At 36.7% G+C, this 15,001-nt stretch overlaps 1 protein-coding gene across 1 annotated transcript in view; it reads left to right on the top strand.

The window, feature by feature from the left end:
* The first annotated feature begins 2,889 nt into the window (after positions 1-2,889).
* TEX9 (testis expressed 9) overlaps positions 2,890-15,001 on the top strand; it is a 67,389-nt gene continuing 55,277 nt past the window's right edge. Inside the window, exons 1-4 of the mRNA XM_046007066.1 lie at positions 2,890-2,958; positions 3,062-3,153; positions 11,165-11,228; positions 13,123-13,202. Coding sequence (XP_045863022.1) covers positions 2,890-2,958; positions 3,062-3,153; positions 11,165-11,228; positions 13,123-13,202 — 305 coding nt within the window. The remainder of the gene's footprint in view (positions 2,959-3,061; positions 3,154-11,164; positions 11,229-13,122; positions 13,203-15,001) is intronic.

Genomic DNA, 15,001 nt, shown 5'->3' on the forward strand with positions numbered 1-15,001 from the left:
TTTCTCCCTTTTTAAACTCTCTATTTTTGAAAAAGGGTATCAAAATCCCCAAATATATTAGTGGATTTATCTTTAACTCTTTACAGTCCTTTTAGGTTTTGCCTCTTGCATTTTAACGCTAAATTGTTTGGTGCACACATATTAAGGATTGTTGTGTCTCCATGGAGTGTTAAACTCTTTATGTAATGCTTTTCTTTGTTGCTGATAATTTTCCTTGTTCTGAAGTCAGCTTTGCTTGAAATTAATACAGCTACTCCAACTTTCCTTTGACTAGCATTAGTATGGTGTACCTTTGTCCATCCCTTGAACTTTTCATTTTAATAACTTATTTTTGTGGCTCAGTGGGTGGAGGCCTCTGCCTTCGGCTCGGGTCGTGGTCCTGGGGTCCTGGGATCGTGCCCCGCGTCGGGCTCCCTGATGAGCAGGGAGTCGGCTTCCACCTCTCTCTCTCTCTCTGCCTGCCTCTCTGCCTGCTTGTGATCTCTGCCAGTCAAATAAATAAATGAATAAAATCTTTAAAAAAATAATTTATTTTTTTATGTTTTAACAACTTGGATGTATTTCACATACCTACCATTCAGCCATATAAAGTGTATTACTCATTGGATTTTAATATAGTTAACAAGGTTGTGCAACCATCATCACAATCAATTTTCGTCCATTTACATTACCCCCACCAGAAAACCTTGCAATATCTTAGCCAATCCCCCATCATCTGTCAAATTAGGCAACGAGTAATCTACTTTTTGTCTATGTATTTTTCTATTCTGGACATTTCTTGTAATAGGTGGTTATATTGGAATGGGATAATATAGTATTTGGTCTTTTGTGAATTGCTTCTTTCACATTTCATGTTTTCAAAGTCCATCCATATTGTAGTATGTATCAGTACTTTATTCCTTTTTGGTGCTGAATAGTATTCCATTCTATGATTATACCACTCTTATTGCCCATTAATCAGTTTATGATCATTTGGGTTACCGTTTGGCTATTCTGAATAATGCTTCTATATAAATATTTGTGCACAACTTTCTGTGAAGGTGTATGTTTTCATTTTTCTCGGGTATATACGTAGAAGCAGGTTGCTAGATCATATGGTAACTCTAAGTGCAACTGCCAGGCCATTTTCTGCAGTGGTTGCACGATTTTATATTCCCACCAACAGTGTATGAGGGTTTGAATTTCTCCCAACTCTTGTTATTGTTCATCTTTCACTTTGTTTATGGTATCCTTTGAAACAAAATGTATTTGATTTGATGATGCTTAGTTTATTGATTTTTCTTTTGTGGCTTGTTTTTGGTGTTATATCTAAGAAAGCGTTACTTAATTCAAGGTGATGAAGATTTTCACCCATAGTTTCTTTGAAGAGCTTTATAATATTATCTAAGATTAGGTCTTTGATCCAGTTTGTGCTAATTGTTATAACCATTGTGAGGTAGGGTCTAGTTTCATTCTTTCCCATGTGCATATCCACTCATCCCAGTGCCACTTGTTGAGATTATTCTTTCTCCCACTGAATGGTCTTGGCACCCTTGCCAAATGTTAACTTTTGTGAAAATTAATAAAAGGAAACTTTGTTTAGAATTGAGTCAGGAGACCAGTAGGGGGAGCTCTCAAATTCTACCACTTGGCAATTACAAATCCAACAGGAAGAGGCCTGCTTGCACGTGGATACACTTTACTATCCCAGTAGGAGGAAGGGTGTTCTTCATACCTTGGCAACAGCCCAGCCAATAAGAGGCTGTCACCGCTCAGCCAATGGAAAGCCATTATACTGCAAACTCCCAATTTATGTCAATGGACTGTTTATAATAGCTTTTTCAACATCCCCCTTTCCTGTATGAGAGCAGTTCTCGCTTTGTTCTGTGGACTTGCCTATAGTTCTGCTTCAGCTTACTTGTTCCAGATTGCAATTCTCTGCTATTCCCAAATAAAACCATTTTTTCCTGGAAGAATAAAACAGTTTTATCTTTTAAGGCTAACACCCTAAATGTGAAGGTTTACTTCTGAACTCTCAATTTTATCCCAAAAGAGCGGGAAAATTTAACCACTTATTGTGTTTCAGCCACAATCCTAATCATGAATTCACTTCTCCTAATAACTCTATGAGATGGTCACTACTCTTACTCCCATTTTGTAGGTGAAGTAGCCAAGATACAGAGTGATTTACCCAAGACTAAACAACTAGTAAGTGGCAGAGCAAGGACCTGAACTTAGGATGACTGATTTGAGAGACCAAGCCTTTAATCATGCTATAAATAAATGTGAGAAATTATAATTTAGAATTCCAACGAAGAGTTCGTTTAAAAAAACAAAAACAGGTGGAGGTCGAAGTGGTCAGTAAGTTTGGAAAAGCACAAGAGTAGGGGCTTTACTAGCTAGCTTCTTACAGAGACTCTTAGAAGACTCTGCGTGTTTTGTTTTTTTTTTCTTTTTTACAGAGAGAGAGAGAGAGAGATTACAAGTAGGCAGAGCAGCAGCCAGAGAGGGGAGGAAGCAGGCTCCCTGCCAAGCAGAGAGCCCGATACGGGGCTCGATCCCAGGACCCTGAGATCATGACCTGAGCTGAAGGCAGAGGCTTAACCCACTGAGCCACCCAGGCGCCCTAGACTCTGTGTTTCTTAGAAACGAACCTGCCTTCCTTTTCTGAAACCTTTCCAACCCCAGCTTTAAGAATTTCTAAGTGGACGCACCGGGTAGGCTTCTCTGGTTACTGGGGCAGTGCACAGCTGAGGTCGCCCTTTCCGCCCGCAGTCCCGAGGTCCGCCCACTCCCCTACCCTCAGGCCCCACCCCATCCTCAGGCCGCTCTCTACGGAGAGCCCAGGAGAGCCTGGAGTCTGCGCTCAAGGCGCTGTGCTGTCCGGGATGCGATAAGTCTCGCGGGAAGATGAGCTCGTTGCCTCGGTTACAGCGTCTTTGGTCCCGAAAGATGGCGGGGCGAAGTGCTGGTCCTCGGGTCAGTTCAAACAGACTCCGGGGTAGCGACTAGCTTCTTAGCCAGCCAGAGAACGCGGAACCTCATTTAAATTCGGGTCTGAAAGTCTCTTTCTCTTTTACAGAGACGGAGCGTTTCAAGCGCTCCGCTCCTGCCGCGCGTTCAGCAACACTCAGCGTCTGGACTGGACCTCCTTGCCAGGGAGGAAGAATATAAGTAAGAAACTAGGCCGTTCAGTTTTTCCTTCTTTCTTTTACCCAAATGAGGTTGCTTACAAGTACTTTCGTGCTGACTGACGGGTGTTTGGGATCACTCACTGTTCACCCATTCTCTTTTCAACATCCTGTTCGCTCGTCTTCATCTTGTCTTAGCTAACTTCCTAAGTGTTTGAAAGGGGTGAAAATTTAGCCCAAGTAAACATGTCCATCAGCAAAATGATACTGCTAGAAGCGATTTGGCTAGCAGGAATTGCCAAATAGTTTAGTTTAGTTTAAGAAAATCCATTTAATTAGGAGCTCTTGGAAGTTTAATTTTGTGACTTTCTCCTAGGCTTGGTTTCTAAACTGAAAGCGTACTTCTCAGTGCAGTTGGAATTCCCGTTCTCTCCACGTTGGTGGTGTTAGGAGGATGTCCTTTCCTTCTCTGCTCTAGGTGTAATTACACCTATTCTGACAACACGTGTTTTCATTCTTGGACTATTTCACTCTTCATCCCACAGTTTTCACACAGAAACCAGAGTAATCATTTAATTTGATCAAGTCAATCCTTTGCCTGAAACTTTCAGTGGTTCCCCGTTTCACTTTAGAAAGTCTGTTAGATCTGACTCCTGTGTCTTGTCTGATCTGGTGTCCTCTCTTTTTTGCCTTACAGGCCTTCTAAGTTTCTCTGGCTTTTCCCTTGAGGGCAATCATACTTATGCCTTCCACTTGTAATGCTAAGCGTGGCCTTCATGAATTATGTTAAGCTTCCTAGTTACTCTTTTTTACTGACTTAATATTCTTTGCAGTTAGCATAATGTTACACATTTGTTAGTGTACTTTTTGTCTGTTTCCTCCACTGGTCTGTAAATTCTTCAAGTCAGAGACCAGGTCTATTGTCATTGCATATACCCTTACAAAATACCCTTATTTTAACAACTCATTTTCTTTATAATTTTACCTAATTTAAATTAAAATTTGAGAAACATTGTAGCATTACTTCATATTTAACATAAAGTTACCACATGATCTATACTTAACGCTTATTTATTTATTTTTATTTTCTGACCAGTTTACTCTTTTTTAAATTCAAGTTAGTTAACATATAGTGTAGTATTGCTTTCAGGAATAGAATTTAGTGATTCATCACTTACATATAACACCCAATGCTCATCCCAACAAGTGCCCTCCTTAGTGCCCATCTCCCACCTAGCCCGTCCCCTCCAGCAAACCTGTTTGTTCTCTATATTTAAGAATCTCTTATGGTTTTCTTCCCTCTCTGCTTTTATCTTATTTTATAAAACTAAAGCATATTTAAAGTTAAAATGGAACTGTACTGACTTTTGATAAACTAGGCACTTGTTAATTTGCCATAGCAAATAGGAAGATAATCATTCTCCTATTTAATAAAATGATTCTATTAACCAGCTCAAGAGTGTACCTAAGCAACTGATCTCTTGTCCTTGTACAGGTCTGAATTAGCTGTGCCCAACCACAAATAATTATTTTCTTTACCATATACCAGATAGCACCAAATGCCTGCACTGGTTAGGTTAAATCATTTACTTACTTAAGGGTATATTTTGCACCTGACTCTGGTGTGTTGTTATGGTCCTGCTTAAAATCGTCTTAAAGACATCTACAGAAGCTATTCTATTTCAGCAGAAATCATTTTGTCGTAAAGGTGGCCAGTTGTTACTTGTTCTGTTATCTTTACTTGGGTATGCAGATCTGAGGCATATATGAACAGAGGAGCTCCCAGACTCAGCCTGAAGCTGTAGATTACTTCTATGCCATGCAGAAGACTACTATGTCTGGCCATTCTTGTGGGCAAGAATGGGTTAATAAGAGAGTATTTAGCCGTATGTTCTTGGTCGTAAGCATATATGGGATGTCTTCATTCAGCAGAACACAGCACTTCTTGGGAATCCCAATCTAAAATCTTCTATAATCAGCTCTTGTCAAATATTTGGAGGAAATAATCACTCTCTGAGAGAACAGACTATTTATGCCGATGGCTTAAATCAGTAGGTGTTCCATGTTTCATGCCTATGTTCTAAAACCTGAAAGCTAAACAATAAGATTATGTGACATCTGTTTTAAATGTCCTGATAGCTGGTAGGGCAAGCCCCACCCCTCCCTATACCCCATGCCCATAAATGCCAATTACATTGGATTTATAGATTAATTTGCAGAGCACTGGCATCTTTGTGCTATTGAATCTTTCCTTTCATGAATAGGATACATTTCCATTTACACAGGGGTGAGTTTTTTTATGTCCTTTAATACTTTATATTACTAAATGAAACTGTCACATATATAATCTGTTTCAAAGTGTCTTATAGTTTTTGTGGCTGTAATGAATGGCTTTTTTTTTTTTTTCCCTTAAGCACATGGGGCTTGAACTCATAACGCTGAGATCAACACTTCAGCTGAGACCAAGAGTAAACACTCAACTAACTGAGCCACCCAGGTGCCCCAAAAGTTGCATGCTCCACCGACTGAGCCAGCCAGGCACCCACCTTGCATTTTTTTTATAATGGCAGTTACATTATATGCAAAGTATGATAGTATTGTCTCATTGTTTCTCATGCATCTTCTTTTTTTCTCATTTTAGTTAGGACCTCCACTGCAGTATAGAATAGAAAAACTGATGGTGAGCATCCTTATCTTCGTTATGATTTTAAGGAGCCCACTTAATTTATCACTGTATTTGATGTAGAGTTCTGCTAGATTCTTTTATCAGGTTTAAGGACATTATTTCCTTTAATTCCTATTTTGAATGAATGTTAAATCTCATCAAAACTTTTTTCCCAAATTAATTTAGGTGATTAAATGCCCTCTCCCTCACACACACACTTTTAGTGTTTTAATATATTGAACTACCAAGCAGATTTTTAATTTTCCTTTAAAGACTGCTGGATTTGATTGCTATAACTTTATGTAGGTTTTTCGCATCTTTGCACAAAAGTGAGATTGGCCTTATACTTCTTTCTAGTTCTTTTCCTTCTGATTTCAATATCAGTATTATCCTAGCCACATGAAATAACTGAATAGTTTTCCTTTTTGTTTTTTTCTGTTCTTCAAAGCTTTTTGTAATCAGGGATCATCTACCTTTTGGTTAAAATTGTGAAATTGAGTATGATGTATTTTTTTTGATGGATTTTTTTTGCCTATCAATTCAGTTTCATTAAAGATTATTCATTTGTTTAGATGTACTAGTGCTTCCAGAATAAATTTTGGTTATTTGATAGTTTTCTAGAAAAATGTCCACTTCATATAGGTTTTAAAAGGTAATAGCATAAATATGCTCTAATATGCTAATTTTTTTCATTTTAATAATAGTTAATGCCTTTTAAAATTCCAGTATTGTTAGCATACAGTGTTATATTCATTTCAGGTTCACAATATAGTGATTCATCAATTCCATATATCACCTGGTGCTCATCACAACAATTGTACTCCTTCATCCCCATCACCTGTTTCACCCATCCTCCCACCCCCTCCCCTCTGGTTAAGGATCTGTTTCTTGGTTTCTCTCTCTCCCTCTTTTTCTACCTTTTGCTTGTTTGTTTTGTTTCTTAAATTCCACGTATGAGAGAAATGTGATATTTGTCTTTCTCTAACTGACTTAATTTCACTTAGCACAGTACTGTCTAGCTCCATCCAGATGTTGCAAAGGGCAAGATTTCGTTCTTTTTTTATGGCTGAATAATATTCCACTGTGTGTGTGTGTGTGTGTGTGTGTGTGTACACCTTATAAGTTTTAAGTCTTGTCTGTAACCTTATACACATCTTTTTGAAGCTTTCTAGTATAATTTATTTTTGTCTTTTTATCCATCTTGCTGGAAGGTGTATTTTATTCGTCTTTTCAGAGAACTAGCTTTTGATTTTGTTGCTAATCTATGTAATTTTTTAAAACTTCATTGGTCTTTAGCTCTTCTAATTATGGTGGATTTTTTTTTTACCTTTTAGTTCTAATTTAATTTATATTTAGTTTACTTTTATTTTGTGTTTTAGTTTTTTCTTATTTTTTAATAAATACATTTAATTTATGTAAATTTCTCTCCAACTACAGCTTATTTGTGTTTCAGGAACGTTTTGATGTGTATTTCTTTTGTGGTTATTTAGTTTTAAATATTTTATGATTTTCGTTGTGGTTATTTAGGAGTTTTTTTAGTTCCCAAGCATATTGGGTATTTGCTTGTTTTATTTTTGTTATTCTAAATTTATTTTTAATTGCACTATGATCAGAGAATTATATACTACTGATTTTTAAAAATATATTGAAACTTGTGAGCAGTACACAGTCAGTTTTTGTAAATGTTCACGTATTCTTCATAGGAAGGATATTTACTATTTGATGAATCTCTTAGCTCAAGCTAATTAATTAGACTGTCCATAACATCAGTATCCTCACCTTTTCCCCTGCTAGCTCTGTTGATTCCTGTTAGAGGTGAACTAAAATAAATTATAACTGTAGTTTAAAAAATTCTCCTTATAATTGTGTCCATTTTTGCTTGGATGCTATATTGTTTGATTTACTTAAATCTTCTAGATGAATTCTTCTTTTCCTTACCATTCAGAGCAATTTTTTTATTCCTTTATTTTCAAGCTTCTTATGTCATGTAGCTTTAACAGCATCCTTTTTATGTCCTGTCTAATCATTTCTGCCTTCTGATAGGTGAATTTATTTATATTATTGGGTTATTAATTTAAAGTTATTTGAGCCATCTTATTTTTGTGTTTTCTTTTTACTACCCCTTTTCTTTGTTTATTGTCTTCTGTCTTCTGTTGGATTGAAGGAATTTTTGTTATGTCTTTATTTTTCTTTTTCTGGTTTGGAAGGCCCTTAAAATGCTTTAACTTGGTTTTCCCATCTGTTAAGTTAGGTAATGATTTACTTCCTGTTTCTTTTAAATACTCCTACTCTCCAGGTTATCGTTAATGTTATTTTTATATTATGTAGTAATTTAGATTTATCATAATATTTTCAGTTTTTTTCCTCATCATGATTTTTTTTTGCAGGTTCAGCTTCTTCCTTCCTGAAGTGTAGACCCTTCATTACTTCTGAGTCTCATCTTTTCTGAAAATTTTGTTACATGACATTTATTTTTCAATGAGTTTAGCTGCACATAGGATTTTAAATGGTCTGTTTTCTTCCTCCTCAGTCCATTAAAGATAACACTTATTTGTCTGTTGGAATCTAGAGATGTTGAAAACCCATCTTAGGTTTTTAGAACATAATGCCAGTAGACTATTTTTCTTGGTTCTTTTATAATAATTCCTTTGGTAACTTGAATATTATTTTTGTCCTTGAAGCTCTGCAATTTTACTATGATGTATACAGGTGTGGGCTTGTTTTCTTTCTCTCTCTCTCTTTTTTTAAAGATGTAATTTCTAAGTAATCTCTATGCGCAGTGCGGGGCTCAAACCTTCAATCCCAAGATCAAGAGTCACATGCTCTACCAACTGGGCCAGTCAGGCGCCCTGTTTTCTTAATTCTACTTGAGATTCATATCTTTCTTCAATTTAAGAAAATTCTCAGTATTCATTATTCACATTCCCTCCTTCTATGGAATTTCCTTCTGCAACTTCTATTAGGTAACTAGACATCTGTCTTTGTCCTATAGTCTCTCTTCAATGCATGTTAACCTCTCTTTTGTATTTTTATCTTTTTGTTTCTCTATCTCCTTTAGGTGAATTTTCTCCTGTCTTCTCATTCATTTCCTTTTCAGTTCATGGTATTGTTCAGTGTATCCATTGAGTTTGAGTTTTTAAGTGCAATGATTGTGTTTTTCATTTATGTAATTCTGTTTGGTTCTTTTCTAAATTCAGTGTTCTTTTGTATAAATACTTCTTCTTGCCTAATGGTTTCTATTCCTGCTTTTGGGGGAGTGGGCAAATGAAAAATGCTGATTTAAAAATCTTTTAAAAATAGATTTTTAGATTTAGTTTTTAGATTTAGATGATCCTGTTACTATGGTCTAATAATTCTCTGCCTCGGCGATTCCTTTCTTTATGCAATTTGTTGTTTTTGTGAAGTCATTTTTAGCAGGCTTTGCTTTCTGAGAGAGTTCCATATATTCTAGGTAAGTGTCCTTGTAGGTTGATTTCACATTTACTTTTCCTAGCTTATCAGAGTTCTCACTGGTTTTGGTGTGGCTTTCTGTACTAAAATTTGGCATAGGGTCCCTATACCATCTGAGTAAATGAATTTGCTGTGTTTACTCACAAGAGTTTTTTTCACCCATGGCTCCAGTTTCATTTCCGTCTACCTAATTAGGGGTAGTGTTTTTGTAGTCTGTGTTTCACAGGTGTAGCCTTTCATGACTCCCACACATGCATCAGTTTTTAGCTGTTAGATACTTCTGGCTTCTGTTCCTGTTTACTGCTCTCACTTTGAGCTGCTGCTTTATTTTTAGTGCCAGGGTATTTCCCTTGCCTGAGCTGGAGCTTAGCAGTATTTCCTACATTACATTTTATCCAACACGTCCTTCGGTTTGGAGCAGAATAGTGTTCTGCGTCACCTCAGAATACTGTATTGACCAGAAACTTCTATTTAAGTTCTCGTGATTCTTGTTAAGGAAATACGAAAAATAAAGTAATGGCATATTAACTGCATAAGTAAAACAATAAGATGTTTTAAAAATTGCTCCACATGTTCCCTTCATATAATTTCAAAAGAGCCTAGATGGTCTAGAAATGTGAGCTGTGAATAAAACTAAAAAGTTTTATGCTGTTGAAAATGTTTACTATCATGTTAACCTTTAAAAGTGAAAAAAGGACTTTAACAGTAGGAACAGTTGAGTACATTATATTTTTTTTTTAAAGATTTTATTTATTTATTTGACAGATAGAGATCACAAATAGAGAGGCAGGCAGAGAGAGAGAGAGGAGGAAGCAGGCTCCCCGCCAAGGAGCCCGATGCGGGGCTCGATCCCGGACCCTGGGATCATGACCTGAGCGAAAGGCAGAGGCTTTAACCCACTGAGCCACCCAGGCGCCCCAGTTGAGTACATTATATTAAGTGCAACTCATTACAATATTGTGTAGCTGTTTAATGCATGAATTATAGATTGTGTAGAGCTGAACAATTCCTTCTATAGTTGTATGGGAAAACATAGTATAGGTGAAAATTAGAAGGATATGAAAAGTAGAAACATTTAGATGATGGTGATAGGATTATGAGCAATTTTATCTTTAAAAAACATTTCCTGGGCGCCTGGGTGGCTCAGTGGTTTAAGCCGCTGCCTTCGGCTCAGGTCATGATCTCAGGGTCCTGGGATCGAGTCCCGCATCGGGCTCTCTGCTCGGCAGGGAGCCTGCTTCCCTCTCACTCTCTCTGCCTGCCTCTCTGCCTACTTGTATCTCTCTCTGTCAAATAAATAAATAAAATCTTTAAAAAAAAAAAATAAAAAAAAATAAATAAAAAACATTTCCTTTAGTGACACTACCATTCTTCTATTCAAATTGGGCCATATAGTACTCCTGTTCTTTGCCAGATTCCAAATAGAGAGGGGGGAGGAAAAGGAGTGGCAGGTGGCGGTTCAAATAAGCACCTTTGTTTCTGAAGCTGATACTGAAGTAACTGAGATGTGAGCCACATTAGCCCTGCTCACTAAACCCCAGATTTACCTTCCCAGTTGCAGCAACACCCCCAGACCAAAGCAGGCCTCTGCCCCATCCTGCCTCATTCCTGCCCCCATTTGGAGTTGATCCCATGAAGATGAATAGTGGAACTGAATTCAACCCACCCAATTTATTCTACCCAAATAAATCATTACACCTGAAGTAAGGGCCAGTGAGAGGCCAAGAGTTAGTGTTTGAATTTCTACCACAAAAGATGAGGAATCATGAAGAGTTGGAGGTAAGTGTTCTAATAGTAATGGTAATTTTAGAGTAAAAATGTCATGTGTTTGTTTTGGCATTTCTTGATCAGTTAAAGTGTAGTTATTGAAATTTAATTACTTTTATTTTTGTTAGAATCTTCAGTATATCCCAAGTACTAAATTATTTTTTGCTTTTAGGCGTTTGAATGCAGAATTAGAGGCAAAAACAGCTGATCTGGTTCGACAAGCTGAGGAAGTAATAGTAAGTGAATGTGCGATTATTATTTATTTCCTATGAGTGCTAGTTTTTTTTAACTTTCTAAAGTGCCCAAAGCATAAATTTTTAGGTCAATGAATTATCACAGATTGAATATGAATATATAAATAGATACATATATGCACTTGTGTTTTTGATATGCACACATTTCCTAAAAGCCACTGAAAAAGTGTTTTCCATTTAGATGTCCCAACCATCTAATTAGTAAGAACATTAATATTTAATAATCTTTCCCACTACTTTAAAATTAATGTTTGAGAGTAGATGTATAGAATAAATGCTGGTAATTCAGTAAGGTTAGAAATAAAATGGGCTCAGGACAAAAGTTGAATAAAGGATAACAATTATCACTAATACTCAGATGATAATTTGTTTCTTAAATTCTGCAGTTGGATTTAATTCAAATTTTTAGGGCTAGATTAGTCAGATTTATAGTTAGAAAAAAATGTAGTAAAGTTATATCACTAGACAAAGTCAGTATATTTTGCCCCATTCTGGCTGCCAGATTGGTTATTCCAACTTTAAGCAGCAATTTAAGAATTATCATTCCCATTATTTATTGATAGCCTATAGTAGTATTCCTTAGACAAAGAAAGTAGCTGTTTTTAAACTTTTTTCAATTTTTACTTTTTTACCCTAAAAAATTATATTTCTTTTAAATTCTCCACCCATCCTCCTTGGAGATGGTAGTGAAAAATAGGCAAAAATTTGTTTTAATGCCTTTTACAGATCCATCATTATTTGTTAGTTTTGTAATAAGAATATTTCAGGTAATATAGATAATGGTTACAAGTTTGCTAGTTTCATTTATAATCAAATATTTTATTAAAAATAAATTTTTACATTGGGGAGGGTATGTGCTATGGTGAGCCCTGTGAAATGTGTAAGCCTGATGATTCACAGACCTGTACCCCTGGGCAAATAATACAATATATTTTAATAAAAATAAAAAATAAAAGTAGAATAAATAAAATAAATAATAAATTTTTATTATATCTTTTAGTTTTTGCCAGTGTCAAAGAGCAGGAAAATAATTAACAAACCCAGTGTTAGAGGAGAATGAAGGACTCATACATTCTGCTCCAAGAATCCTCTAATAAGGATGATTCCCTTTCCGCTTCCTAAAAGAGTAGGGTAGAAGCCTGGGAAGGGTTGGAAAAGGGGAGAGGACATTCCTGCCCCATGGAAGCTAATGGATATAACTTTGCTGCATTGAATTTTTGTTCACTCACTTTCACTTCAGTTCACTTCAGTATCATTGCCAAAAGCTTTTACTCTTAGTGCTTTAGTGCTTCATGGTCTTCACATTGAAGCTTTGGGGCATGGGTGGCTCAGTCAGTTAAGCATCTGACTCTTGATTTCTACTCAGGTCATAATCTCAGGGTTGTGAGATCGAGCCCTGCATTGGCCTCTGCACTGGGTGTGGAGCGTCCTTAGGATTCTCTCTCTCCCTCTGCTCCTCCCCCTCTGCCCCCACCCAAGTGCATTCTCTCTCTCTAAAAAAAAAAACCAAAACTGAGCTTTGCCCAATTTGAGACAAGTTTTTCCACCCATTAAATGAATTTATGCTCTAATTTCCTGTGAGCCTAATTTCCTTTGCATGTTAACACAAATTGGAAGACTGATGTAGTGGGCAATCAGGAGGTAGATAAGATCAGATAAAGGCATTGATACATTTTCCCCTTAGAATTGACTTTCTGAATCCAGAATGAATGAAAGGTCAAACTACATTGTTACAGACCTTATATTCATACCATACATAGCATTTGAGTTCTACGCCTTGATTTCATGGAAGCTGATTAATGATCAGAAAGGGACTTGACGAAATCCTGGTTTTGTGGTTTCTCTCTATATGATTTATCTTTATACATTTAACTAGAGAGATCACCAAGAAGTACAATCAAGGCCGGTCTCAACACAAATTAAATCCTATGAAAAAGAAGAGGATTGCAGTTTAAGGTAAGTAACTTAAATTCTCAAAACACCATTTTTTGGATGATGTATGTGGATCTTTTGTCATGTAAAGTATTTTTTGCGTGTATTAGAAATCTATATTTTGAAAAATAATGTAATATATAATATACTAATAAAGTCGAGGTTTATATGAACGAGACATGATGTAAACCCTTTACCTACTTTATGTCGTTTAGTCCTCAAAGTATTGTTATTTTTTTTTTTGAAGATTTTATTTATTCATTTGACAGACAGAGATCACAAGTAGGCAGAGAAGCAGGCAGAGAGAGGAGGAAGCAGGGTCCCTGCTGAGTAGAGAGCCCGATGTGGGGCTCGATCTCAGGACCCTGGGATCATGACCTGAGCCGAAGGCAGAGGCTTTAACCCACTGAGCCACCCAGGCGCCCCCTCAAAGTATTATTTTGATACAAATATTATTGTCTTCATCTTACAAATGAGGAAATTGGAGCTTAGCAAAGCTCAGTAGCTTGCCCAAGGATATATAGATTATATGTGATCTCACTGAGATGCAAACCATAATTGGTAAAGATTTCTGAACCTGTTCTTAAATAGTATACTACCTTTCTTTTAAAATTCCATATGAAAATTAGATAAAAATAAGTTAGTAAAAATAAAATAGATCTTTTTTTCCTTGAATTTCATGTGAACTTCAGGTATGTAAAAAAAAAAACAAAAAACAAAAAAACAAAAAAAAACAAGGAATCAGGTGCCTGGGTGGCTCAGTCAGTTAAGCATTTGCCTTCGGCCCAGGTCATGATCTTCGGGTCTTGGGATTGAGTCCTGCATCGGGCTCCTTGCTCGACAGGGAGCCTGCTTCTCCCTCTGCCTGCCACTGCCCCCTCCTTGCGCTGTCTCTCTGATAAATAAAATCTTCAAAAAAAAAAAAAATAGGGTATCAAGATGTATTTAGGGAAACAAAGGATCTGTGTGAATATAAAATCTTACAGCACAGGCAATGGTGTTTAGTCAACATTCTAAGTCTCTTGCTAGGAGCTAAAGTCAGATTATTCTCTTCCAAGCCAGCAGATAGGAGTTGTATTTTGAACCTCCAGCTGACTCTTTCTCAGCCATGATCAGTGAAAAAATGTAGTTGATGAAACCTCCCAGCCTGGTCTCTGGGTGACCATGTGGAACTTATGGGAAAAAGGGCTCTCTATCCCTCTTTACTGCCACTGAAATTTGGGGGTTGATTTCTTACTTATCCTAATAATAGAGCAACTGGTATTGAGAATCAGGTGCCATATGACAAAAATTTGGAAAGTGTGGCTTTAGCTTTGTAGTTAGGTTGTAGCCAGCAAGGAAACTGATCCTGGAGGCAGGAAGGTAGAGAAGCACTATTAATGTCATGGCAATGGGTTTAGTAAAACTGCCACCTTTGGTGAAGGCAGGACAGGTGTCAAATGAACTTATATTCTCAGGGAAAGAGGTTGGAAAACAGAGTATTAGTAGTATGTGCTGTTACTATTAGTTGTATTCTTTCCCCACTGAATGCTCTTGCCAGTCTTGTCAAAAGTCAGCTGACCAGAGGCATGTGGTTTTATTTGTGGACTCTCAATTCTATTCCATTAATCTATGTATCTGTTCTTATGCAGTACCACACAGTCTTGATTACCCTTGCTTTGTAGGATTATCTGCTTTTCGACCAAAAAAATTATGAGATAAAACTGAGAAGGTCTTTGAGGAACAAAAGTCTATTAATGCTCAGCCTTGAAGCAAAGATCAGACTAAAGATGTGGTCTTCATGCTATTAATAAAACTTTATAATGGATTAAGGTTCTTCAGGG

The sequence above is a fragment of the Meles meles genome, chromosome 6 (assembly GCF_922984935.1).
Source record: "Meles meles chromosome 6, mMelMel3.1 paternal haplotype, whole genome shotgun sequence".
NCBI classification, from domain to species: Eukaryota; Metazoa; Chordata; class Mammalia; order Carnivora; family Mustelidae; genus Meles; species Meles meles.